The 12454-nt window shown below is 40.1% G+C and overlaps 1 protein-coding gene across 1 annotated transcript; it reads right to left on the minus strand.

Annotated features, from left to right (window-relative positions):
* Nucleotides 1–10211: 10211 nt before the first annotated feature.
* Nucleotides 10212–11407, minus strand: LOC123497666 (uncharacterized). Its single transcript, XM_045234326.1, has 3 exons — nucleotides 11336–11407; nucleotides 11084–11236; nucleotides 10212–10487 (listed from the first exon to the last, which is right to left on the minus strand). Exons 1-3 carry the CDS (start codon nucleotides 11405–11407, stop codon nucleotides 10212–10214), a joined length of 501 nt encoding a protein of 166 aa, XP_045090261.1.
* Nucleotides 11408–12454: the final 1047 nt, after the last annotated feature.

A 12454-nucleotide genomic window follows, 5' to 3' on the forward strand; every position in this document is an offset into this window, starting at 1 on the left:
ATGGAAACTATTGATCTCTCAAGCTTCACTTAGATTATTTTGAGAGTCTTATATAGCATGGTAATTTGCTTAAATAATCCTAATATGCTTGGTATTCAAGATTAGTAAAAACTTTCTTATGAGTGTGTTGAATGCTAAGAAAAGTTTGATGCTTGATAATTGTTTTGAGATATAAAGATGGTGATATTAGAGTCATGCTAGTTGAGTAGTTGTGAATTTGAGAAATACTTGTGTTAAAGTTTGTGATTCCCGTAGCATGCACGTATGGTGAACCGTTATGTGGTGAAGTCGGAGCATAATTTATTTATTGATTGTCTTCCTTATGAGTGGCGGTCGGGGACGAGCGATGGTCTTTTCCTACCAATCTATCCCCCTAGGAGCATGCCGTAATACTTCGCTTTGATAACTTCTAGATTTTTGCAATAAGTATATGAGTTCTTTATAACTAATGTTGAGTCCATGGATTATACACACCCTTCTTCCTTCCACCATTGCTAGCCTCTCTAATACCGCGCACTTTTCGCCGGTATCATACACCCACCATAAACCTTCCTCAAAACAGCCACCATACCTACCTATCATGGCATTTCCATAGCCATTCCGAGATATATTGCCATGCAACTTTCCATCGTTCCGTTTATTATGACACGCTCCATCATTGTCATATTGGTTTGCATGATCATGTAGTTGACATCGTATTTGTGGCAAAGCCACCGTTCATAATTCTTTCATACATGTCACTCTTGATTCATTGCATATCCCGGTACACCGCCGGAGGCATTCATATAGAGTCATATTTTGTTCTAAGTATCGAGTTGTAATTGTTGAATTGTAAGAAAATAAAAGTGTGATGATCTTCATTTTTAGAGCATTGTCCCAAGTGAGGAAAAGGATGATGGAGACTATGATTCCCCCACAAGTCGGGATGAGACTCCGGACGAAAAAAAAGAGGCCATAAAAAAAGAGAAGGCCCAAACAAAAAAAATGAGAGAAAAAGAGAGAAGCGGCAATGTTACTATCCTTTTACAACACTTGTGCCTCAAAGTAGCACCATGATCTTCATGATAGAGAGTCTCTCATTTTGTCACTTTCATATACTAGTGGGAATTTTTCATTATAGAACTTGGCTTGTATATTCCAATGATGGGCTTCGTCAAAATGCCCTAGGTCTTCATGAGCAAGTGAGTTGGATGCACACCCACTTGGTTTCTTTTGTTGAGCTTTCATATACTTATAGCTCTAGTGCATCCGTTGCATGGCAATCCCTACTCACTCACATTGATATCTATTGATGGGCATCTCCATAGCCCGTTGATACGCCTAGTTGATGTGAGACTATCTTCCCCTTTTTGTCTTCTCCACAACCACCATTCTATTCCACATATAGTGCTGTGTCCATGGCTCACGCTCATGTATTGCGTGAAGATTGAAAAAGTTTGAGAACGTCAAAAGTATGAAACAATTGCTTGGCTTGTCATCGGGGTTGTGCATGATTTAAATACTTTGTGTGGTGAAGATAGAGCATAGCCGGACTATATGATTTTGTAGGGATAACTTTCTTTGGCTATGTTATTTTGAGAAGACATGATTGTTTAGTTAGTATGCTTGAAGTATTATTATTTTTATGTCAATATTAAACTTTTGTCTTGAATCTTTCGGATCTGAATATTCATACCACAATTAAGAAGAATTACATTGAAATTATGCCAAGTAGCACTCCGCATAAAAAATTCTGTTTTTATCATTTACCTACTCGAGGACGAGCATGAATTAAGCTTGGGGATGCTTGATACGTCTCCAACGTATCTATAATTTTTGATTGCTCCATGCTATATTATCTAGTGTTTTGGACATTATTGGGCTTTATTATTCACTTTTATATTATTTTTGGGACTAACCTATTAACCGGAGGCCCAACCCAGAATTGCTGTTTTTTTGCCTATTTCAGAGTTTCGCAGAAAAAGAATATCAAACGGAGTCCAAACGGAATGAAACCTTCGGGAACGTGATTTTTGGAACAAACAAGATCCAGGAGACTTGGAACCTACGTCAAGAAACAAAGGAGGAGGCCACGAGGTAGGGGGGCGCGGCCTCTACCCTCGTTGGCCCCCTGTTGCTCCACCGACGCACTACTAGGAAAAGGGCTATAGATGGAATGGCCACTAATGGCGCACTGTACATGTGGTGCGTCATTACTAAATACTAATGGCGCACCATGTGTCGGTGTGCCATTAGTGTGAAAATACTAATGGCGCACCACATCCACGGTGCGCCATTAGTAATTTTTTTTAATTTTTTCAAAACTACTAATGGCGCACCGTGGGATGGTGCGCCATTAGTAGTTCAACTAGTAATGGCGCACCATCCCACGGTGCGCCATTAGTAATTATGTTTCAAATTTTTTTTTCAATTTTTTTTATTTTTATTTTTTAAACTACTAATGGCGCACCGTGGGACGGTGCGCCATTAACTAGTAATGGCGCACCACTCCCACGGTGCGCCATTACTAGTTGAACTACTAATGGCGCACCACTCACAGGTGCGCCATTAGTAATTTTGTTACAAATTTTGTTTCAATTTTTTTTGAAAAACTACTAATGGCGCACGGTTGGGGTGGTGCGCCATTACTAGTTGAACTCTCTGGAATTTCTTAAAATGGGCATAACTTTTGCATACGAACTCGGATGAAAAAGTTTTTTATATGAAAAATCATCTACTCGAAAAGTTACATCCGAATTTAACCGGGGGAACCCCGTTAAACATTTTCAAAATCCTCAAAAACCTAACAGAAAAAAAATACGGGGCTTTCAAGATCTAGAGGCAAAAAATCTGGAGGCAAAAAAATTAAAAAAATTTCAAACTTACTAGTGGCGCATCGGTTGCTAGGTGCGCCACTAGTAACAGAAAAAAAATATTGGTTTTGAATTTTTTTTTTCAAAAAATGATTCGTAATATGACAGGGAAGTTTGAAATATTTTTCAAAATTTCATCATACTCATGAATATGAACAAAGTCCTAGACATCAACAAGGTTTAATAGGATTGATATGATAGATATATCAACAAGTGGCTCTTAAGTGAGGTGGTGCTGGGGTTGGATAGAACCGTGAAGTTAAGCGTGCTCGGGCTGAAGTAGTGTGAGGATGGGTGACCTTTTGGGAAGTTTGACCACTTAGTGCGATTTGACTTAAAATTAAGCATATTGACCTGAGATTAAGCCATAGTGACCAGAGATTAAGAAAAAATTGGAAAAAAAAATTTGAACATTTTCTTGAAAATTTTTTGAAAAAAATATTTCTGAAAAAAAATAAAAATTTTTTTTGAATTTTTTTAAAAAATATTTCTGAAAAAATATTTGAAAAAAAATTAGTATGCCGAAGTTACTAATGTCGCATCCTGTTGTTGTGCGCCATTAGTATGCCAAAGCACCTGGGTATAGATGGCCCCCTGGGAGGCATACTAATGGCGCACTGTTGTATATACTAATGGCGCATCTAGGGTGCGCCATTAGTATACCAGTGGTGCGCCATTAGTAAAATATACTAATGGCGTGGCACTAATAGCGCACCACTAATGCGCCATTAATGGCCAAATTAGGTGCGCCATTAGTAGGCCTTTTCCTAGTAGTGACGTACTCCTTCCTCCTATATATACCTACGTACCCCCAAACGATCAGATACGGAGCCAAAAACCTAATTCCACCGCCGCAACCTTCTGTACCCACGAGATCCCATCTTGGGGCCTGTTCCGGAGCTCCGCCGGAGCGGGCATCGATCATGGAGGGCTTCTACATCAACACCATAGCCCCTCCGATGAAGTGTGAGTAGTTTACCTCAGACCTTCGGGTCCATAGTTATTAGCTAGATGGCTTCTTCTCTCTTTTTGGATCTCAATACAATGTTCTCCCCCTCTCTCGTGGAGATCTATTCGATGTAATCTTCTTTTGCGGTGTGTTTGTTGAGACCGATGAATTGTGGGTTTATGATCAAGTTTATTTATGAACAATATTTGAATCTTCTGAATTCTTTTATGTATGATTGGTTATCTTTGCAAGTCTCTTCGAATTATCAGTTTGGTTTGGCCTACTAGATTGATCTTTCTTGCAATGGGAGAAGTGCTTAGCTTTGGGTTCAATCTTGCAGTGTCCTTTCCCAGTGACAGTAGGGGCAGCAAGGCACGTATTGTATTGTTGCCATCGAGGATAAAAAGATGGGGTTTTTATTGTATTGCATGAATTTATCCCTCTACATCATGTCATCTTGCTTAAGGCGTTACTCTGTTTTTATGAACTTAATACTCTAGATGCATCCTTGATAGCGGTCGGTGAGTGGAGTAATAGTAGTAGAAGCAGCTAGGAGTCGGTCTACTTGTCTCAGACGTGATGCCTATATACATGATCATACCTAGATATTCTCATAACTATGCTCAATTCTGTCAATTGCTCAACAGTAATTCGTTCACCCACCGTAAAATACTTATGCTCTTGAGAGAAGCCACTAGTGAAACCTATGGCCCCCGGGTCTATCTTCATCATATTAATCTTCCACCACTTAGTTATTTCCTTTGCTTTTATTTTACTTTGCATCTTTATCATAAAAATACCAAAAATATTATCCTATCATATCTATCAGATCTCACTCTCGTAAGTGACCGTGTAGGGATTGACAACCCCTTATCGCGTTGGTTGCAAGGATTTATTTGTTTTGTGTAGGTGCGAGGGACTCGCGCGTAGCCTCCTACTGGATTGATACCTTGGTTCTCAAAAACTGAGGGAAATACTTACGCTACTTTGCGGCATCACCCTTTCCTCTTCAAGGGAAAACCAACGCAGTGCTCAAGAGGTAGCAAGAAGGATTTCTGGCGCCGTTGCCGGGGAGGTCTACGCAAAAGTCAACATACCAAGTACCCATCACAATCCCTTATCTCCCGCATTACATTATTTGCCATTTGCCTCTCGTTTTCCTCTCCCCCACTTCACCCTTGCCGTTTTATTCACCCTCTCTTTTTCGTTCGCCTCTTTTTCGTTTGCTTGTCGCTATGGCTAGTCCTCTATCTTCTCCGTTGTCTCCCGAGAATGAAGTTCTAAATTTTAAACAAAGGGAAGGAGAAAATCTAAAAGACGCCTGGTATAGAATTTGCAATGCTCAAAATAGATCTGCCAGGAAGCAATCTACTTCCGTTCTTCTCCGCAATTTCTATGTAGGCGCTAATCCTTGGTATAGATATATTCTTGATACCATTACCGGAGGGAATTTCTTGGGTAGCCATACTTTTGACTCTTATAATGCTATGATAGATTTATTTGGCTCACCACCTCTTTTGATTAATGGAACTATGTTAACTTTGGAGCATGTAATGCAAAGACTTGAAATTATTGAAAATAAGGTTGCTACCATAGAGTTAATTGAAAATTTGGATAAAAGATCCACAACCGAATCACTCAATATGGGTCTAAAGTAGGAGTCACTTTGAAAAATATTAAAGAGAAGGAACCCATAGTTAATGAGAAAATAAATCAGGATTCCACTAGAATCGATAAACTTGAGGATATCATTACCAACTTGGGAACCGCTTTTTCTTCTGTAAAGAATACTCCAAGTCCTCCTACTAAAATTGCCAAGCTTATGTATGTTCCTAAAAATAAGGGTGAATCCTCTAGTAAGGAAACTGCGGATCTCAAATCTATAAGTATTCATCCCAATCTTTTTGCTATCATTAAGGAACCATTTGCTACAAATGAATTTTTCGATCTTGTGCCTAAAAGTTTGATAATTACTAAAAAGAAAGAAATTCCTAAGGATGATAGATGTCTCATTGAAGAATTTCCTACCAAAGATGGCAATACATAAATCTATCCTTGCTTTTATGCCTAGCTAGTGGCGTTAAACGATAGCGCTTGTTGGGAGGCAACCCAATTTTATTTTTAGTTTTTTTGCTTTTTGATTCTGTTTAGGAATAAATATTTGTTCTAGCCTCTGGTTAGATGTGTTTTATGTTTTAATTAGTGTTTGTGCCAAGTTAAACCTATAGGATCTTCTTGGATGATAGTTATTTGATCTTGCTGTAATTTCCAGAAACTTTCTGTTCACGAAAATAATTGTTAAAAATACCAGAACGTGATAAAATAGTGATTCCAATTGCTGCTGATCAATAAAAAAATTGTCTAGGTCTTCCTATTTTGGCTGATTTTTTGGAGTTCCAGAAGTTTGCGTTAGTTACAGATTACTACAGACTGTTCTGTTTTTGACAGATTCTGTTTTTCGTGTGTTGTTTGCTTATTTTGATGACTCTATGGCTAGTAAAATAGTTTATAAACCATAGAGAAGTTGGAATACAGTAGGTTTAAAACCAATATAAATAAAGAATGAGTTCATTACAGTACCTTGAAGTGGTCTTTTGTTTTCTTTCGCTAACGGAGCTCATGAGATTTTCTGTTGAGTTTTGTGTTGTGAAGTTTTCAAGTTTTGGGTGAAAGATTTGATGGATTATGGAACAAGGAGTGGCAAGAGCCTAAGCTTGGGGATGCCCATGGCACCCCCAAGATAATCTAAGGACACCATAAAGCCAAAGCTTGGGGATGCCCCGGAAGGCATCCCCTCTTTCGTCTACTTCCATCGGTAACTTTACTTGGAGCTATATTTTTATTCACCACATGATATGTGTTTTGCTTGGAGCGTCTTGTATGATTTGAGTCTTTGATTTTTAGTTTACCACAATCATCCTGGCTGTACACACCTTTTGAGAGAGCCACACATGATTTGGAATTTGTTAGAATACTCTATGTGCTTCGCTTATATCTTTTGAGTTATATAGTTTTGCTCTAGTACTTCACTTATATCTTTTAGAGCACGGTGGTGGATTTGTTTTATGGAAACTATTGATCTCTCAAGCTTCACTTAGATTATTTTGAGAGTCTTATATAGCATGGTAATTTGCTTAAATAATCCTAATATGCTTGGTATTCAAGATTAGTAAAAACTTTCTTATGAGTGTGTTGAATGCTAAGAAAAGTTTGATGCTTGATAATTGTTTTGAGATATAAAGATGGTGATATTAGAGTCATGCTAGTTGAGTAGTTGTGAATTTGAGAAATACTTGTGTTAAAGTTTGTGATTCCCGTAGCATGCACGTATGGTGAACCGTTATGTGGTGAAGTCGGAGCATAATTTATTTATTGATTGTCTTCCTTATGAGTGGCGGTCGGGGACGAGCGATGGTCTTTTCCTACCAATCTATCCCCCTAGGAGCATGCCGTAATACTTCGCTTTGATAACTTCTAGATTTTTGCAATAAGTATATGAGTTCTTTATAACTAATGTTGAGTCCATGGATTATACACACCCTTCTTCCTTCCACCATTGCTAGCCTCTCTAATACCGCGCACTTTTCGCCGGTATCATACACCCACCATAAACCTTCCTCAAAACAGCCACCATACCTACCTATCATGGCATTTCCATAGCCATTCCGAGATATATTGCCATGCAACTTTCCACCGTTCCGTTTATTATGACACGCTCCATCATTGTCATATTGGTTTGCATGATCATGTAGTTGACATCGTATTTGTGGCAAAGCCACCGTTCATAATTCTTTCATACATGTCACTCTTGATTCATTGCATATCCCGGTACACCGCCGGAGGCATTCATATAGAGTCATATTTTGTTCTAAGTATCGAGTTGTAATTGTTGAATTGTAAGAAAATAAAAGTGTGATGATCTTCATTTTTAGAGCATTGTCCCAAGTGAGGAAAAGGATGATGGAGACTATGATTCCCCCACAAGTCGGGATGAGACTCCGGACGAAAAAAAAGAGGCCATAAAAAAAGAGAAGGCCCAAACAAAAAAATGAGAGAAAAAGAGAGAAGGGACAACGTTACTATCCTTTTACCACACTTGTGCCTCAAAGTAGCACCATGATCTTCATGATAGAGAGTCTCTCATTTTGTCACTTTCATATACTAGTGGGAATTTTTCATTATAGAACTTGGCTTGTATATTCCAATGATGGGCTTCCTCAAAATGCCCTAGGTCTTCGTGAGCAAGTGAGTTGGATGCACACCCACTTGGTTTCTTTTGTTGAGCTTTCATATACTTATAGCTCTAGTGCATCCGTTGCATGGCAATCCCTACTCACTCACATTGATATCTATTGATGGGCATCTCCATAGCCCGTTGATACGCCTAGTTGATGTGAGACTATCTTCCCCTTTTTGTCTTCTCCACAACCACCATTCTATTCCACATATAGTGCTATGTCCATGGCTCACGCTCATGTATTGCGTGAAGATTGAAAAAGTTAGAGAACGTCAAAAGTATGAAACAATTGCTTGGCTTGTCATCGGGGTTGTGCATGATTTAAATACTTTGTGTGGTGAAGATAGAGCATAGCCAGACTATATGATTTTGTAGGGATAACTTTCTTTGGCTATGTTATTTTGAGAAGACATGATTGTTTAGTTAGTATGCTTGAAGTATTATTATTTTTATGTCAATATTAAACTTTTGTCTTGAATCTTTCGGATCTGAATATTCATACCACAATTAAGAAGAATTACATTGAAATTATGCCAAGTAGCACTCCGCATAAAAAATTCTGTTTTTATCATTTACCTACTCGAGGACGAGCATGAATTAAGCTTGGGGATGCCTGATACGTCTCCAACGTATCTACAATTTTTGATTGCTCCATGCTATATTATCTAGTGTTTTGGACATTATTGGGCTTTATTATTCACTTTTATATTATTTTTGGGACTAACCTATTAACCGGAGGCCCAACCCAGAATTGTTGTTTTTTTTGCCTATTTCAGAGTTTCGCAGAAAAAGAATATCAAACGGAGTCCAAACGGAATGAAACCTTCGGGAACGTGATTTTTTGGAACAAACAAGATCCCGGAGACTTGGACCCTACGTCAAGAAACAAAGGAGGAGGCCACGAGGTAGGGGGGCGCGCCCTCTACCCTTGTGGGCCCCCTGTTGCTCCACCGACGTACTCCTTCCTCCTATATATATACCTACGTACCCCCAAACGATCAGATACGGTGCCAAAAACCTAATTCCACCGCCGCAACCTTCTGTACCCACGAGATCCCATCTTGGGGCCTGTTCCGGAGCTCCGCCGGAGGGGGCATCGATCATGGAGGGCTTCTACATCAACAGCATAGCCCCTCCGATGAAGTGTGAGTAGTTTACCTCAGACCTTCGGGTCCATAGTTATTAGCTAGATGGCTTCTTCTCTCTTTTTGGATCTCAATACAATGTTCTCCCCCTCTCTCGTGGAGATCTATTCGATGTAATCTTCTTTTGCGGTGTGTTTTTTGAGACCGATGAATTGTGGGTTTATGATCAAGTTTATTTATGAACAATATTTGAATCTTCTGAATTCTTTTATGTATGATTGGTTATCTTTGCAAGTCTCTTCGAATTATCAGTTTGGTTTGGCCTACTAGATCGATCTTTCTTGCAATGGGAGAAGTGCTTAGCTTTGGGTTCAATCTTGCGGTGTCCTTTCCCTGTGACAGTAGGGGCAGCAAGGCACGTATTGTATTGTTGCCATCGAGGATAACAAGATGGGGTTTTTATCGTATTGCATGAATTTATCCCTCTACATCATGTCATCTTGCTTAAGGCGTTACTCTGTTTTTATGAACTTAATACTCTAGATGCATGCTGGATAGCGGTCGATGAGTGGAGTAATAGTAGTAGATGCAGGCAGGAGTCGGTCTACTTGTCTTGGACGTGATGCCTATATACATGATCATACCTAGATATTCTCATAACTATGCTCAATTCTGTCAATTACTCAACAGTAATTCGTTCACCCACCGTAAAATACTTATGCTCTTGAGAGAAGCCACTAGTGAAACCTATGGCCCCCGGGTCAATCTTCATCATATTAATCTTCCAACACCTAGTTATTTCCTTTGCTTTTTTACTTTGCTTTTATTTTACTTTGCATCTTTATCCAAAAAATACCAAAAATATTATCCTATCATATCTATCAGATCTCACTCTCGTAAGTGACCGTGTAGGGATTGACATCCCCTTATCGCGTTGGTTGCGAGGATTTATTTGTTTTGTGTAGGTGCGAGGGACTCGCGCGTAGCCTCCTACTGGATTGATACCTTGGTTCTCAAAAACTGAGGGAAATAGTTACGCTACTTTGCTGCATCAACCTTTCCTCTTCAAGGGAAAACCAAAGCAGTGCTTAAGAGGTAGAAGTATAGTCCATGCCATGAGACATCTTGCCATCTTGATAGTCAAAAAGCTTGGATACATCTTCCACCAACTGGCTGTAGTTGTTTGACAGGAAATCAATTTCCTTCTTTAGCTTGGCCACCTCTTTCTCATGGGCTTGTTTGTCCTTCACCCTCCCCAAGTTCTGCTCATGGTACATGTCCCAAATCCTTGTTAGGCACCTTTGTAGAATCTCTGGCCAAGGACCATCCACCCACTCCACAACCCCATAGTTCACACCTACATCCTACAGAAGCAATTATTTATAATTAAGCAAATATAATTAAGCACTATGTTTACATCAATATGCTCTCTGAATTATGCAAACATAATTCTTTCATACTAAGCACACAACACCTGACTTAGCAGCAGAGATAAATGCAATTAACAGCTATAGTTAGCAGCAGATATAAATTCATTTAACTCTGTTCTTTTTCAGTTAACAGCTATATTCAGTTAACAGCTATATTCAGTTAACAGCTATATTCAGTTAACAGCTATATTCAGTTAACACCTAACAAATATATTCAGTTCACAGTAGACTAAAGATCTCTGCACAGTTAACACCTAACAAATATATTCAGTTCACAGTAGACTAAAGATCTCTGCATGTAGGTGTTCTCAGGTTCAGTCATGTACTGAATTCAGTTAACTAAAGATCTACTTTCACATATAGCTTCCATATGTGTTGCACTTTCAAGTTTCAGTTCTAAACTATAGCACACATCTCTGCACAACACACATCTCTGCACCACATGCTGCACCACACATCTCCAGCAGCAAAACACATCACGTACCACACATCTCCACCAGCAAAACAAGTAAGCGTGCAAGATTTAATACCTGCTGCACAGGACAACCCAGGAATTGCCTCCCTGTCAAAGCACCTTCAAAAGCTACCATCTTCTTCGGCCTCTGATGATGCATCATGCATGTCGGCTCAGATTCAGTGTAAGAACCACAGAAAGATGGATCCACCACACTGTCAGGGGTTTCCTGCAAAAGAAACTTGGGTTCAAACCAAAAGCAACTTCGAATCTCCAATTTGGATGAACTAACCCTAACCCTAACTCTGTTCCATCATTATGCACTTACAAAGAGCTGAGGATCCATTGAAACCATGCAGGTGTCCTCGTCCGAGCTCTCCTCGTCATTCCAGGATGGCATCCTCAACTTCTACCGGCAGCAATGGCCGCGGCGGCGACGACGATAGGCTCAGAGCACCAGGGAGAGGGAGAGGATGAGGACGAGTGAGAGCGAGCGAGGAGGAAGAGGATGAGCGAGTGGCTGAGCTCGCTCTGACTTATTGGCCCACCGACACCGCCGTTTCCGACCGCGGACGCGCCGTTAACACCCGGCGGGCGTCGGTTGGCCAGCGTGGCACCTGAAACATGGGACCGGCTGGTCAGTTTCGTGCTTAGCGCAGGCGAAGCGGCCGATTTCGAGACTTGGTAGTTTTTTGCCATGGATTAGAACAAAACTGGTAGTTTTCCGCAGAAAAATCGTGAAGTGGTAGCACTCCTAAAAAAACGTCCACGTACCTAAAGCTAGTTTTGCTGCTTGGTTCACGCTCAAGGCCGCACGAGGGCTCAGTGCGCCATGGTGCGCAGACGATTTTGCAGATCTCTTCCTTCCTGCAAGAGGCGACAGTGCTACATCCGAGCGATCTTGTTTTACAGCGCCTTTATCTCCTCTCCCAATCAAATATTGGTTTCTGTCGCTCTCTGCTTATTCTTTTTAATTTCTGTTCCGCAAAGCAAACAGGCAAAAATGGAAAAGATCCCTGAGTATTCATGCCAAAAGCAAAAGAACATAGCACACACAAGCAGCCATTAATACTGTATTATTACTTCGCTCTGGTGATGCCATCGTGCCATTCTTCTTTCTGCTCCCGCTCTTTGGCTCTAACCATTCTTCCAACTGCGTGTGGAGGTAGAGCCAGGACCCGTGAGGTGTGTCTATGAAAGTCCAAAATATGTATTACCAGTTTTTTTTTTTGGGGGCGTGGGTATTACTAGTTCTTACTTTTTTGGGGAGAATAAGGATTTTATTACATGATTATAGAGATACAATCAAGAGGTCCAATGCCCTCCATAAATAGGGTGTGCTACACAGTACGGCTATGTCTTGCCAAACAATCTGCTATTCTGTTATGACCATGTTATATTTTTTGTGGAATAAACTCCCTATCAACCAACCAGAAGGACTTTAACC

Source organism: Aegilops tauschii, chromosome 3 (genome assembly GCF_002575655.3).
Source record: "Aegilops tauschii subsp. strangulata cultivar AL8/78 chromosome 3, Aet v6.0, whole genome shotgun sequence".
NCBI classification, from domain to species: Eukaryota; Viridiplantae; Streptophyta; class Magnoliopsida; order Poales; family Poaceae; genus Aegilops; species Aegilops tauschii.

What these genes read in the sequence shown, in the direction of transcription:
- LOC123497666 (XM_045234326.1), bottom strand. Translation starts at nt 11,407, where the DNA reads ATGCCATCCTGGAATGACGAGGAGAGCTCGGACGAGGACACCTGCATG. An exon ending in CAATGGATCCTCAGCTCTTT is followed by an intron (nt 11,237 to 11,335) that starts GTAAGTGCATAA and finishes TTTCTTTTGCAG; the next exon opens with GAAACCCCTGACAGTGTGGT. An exon ending in TGGGTTGTCCTGTGCAGCAG is followed by an intron (nt 10,488 to 11,083) that starts GTATTAAATCTT and finishes TTGCTTCTGTAG; the next exon opens with GATGTAGGTGTGAACTATGG.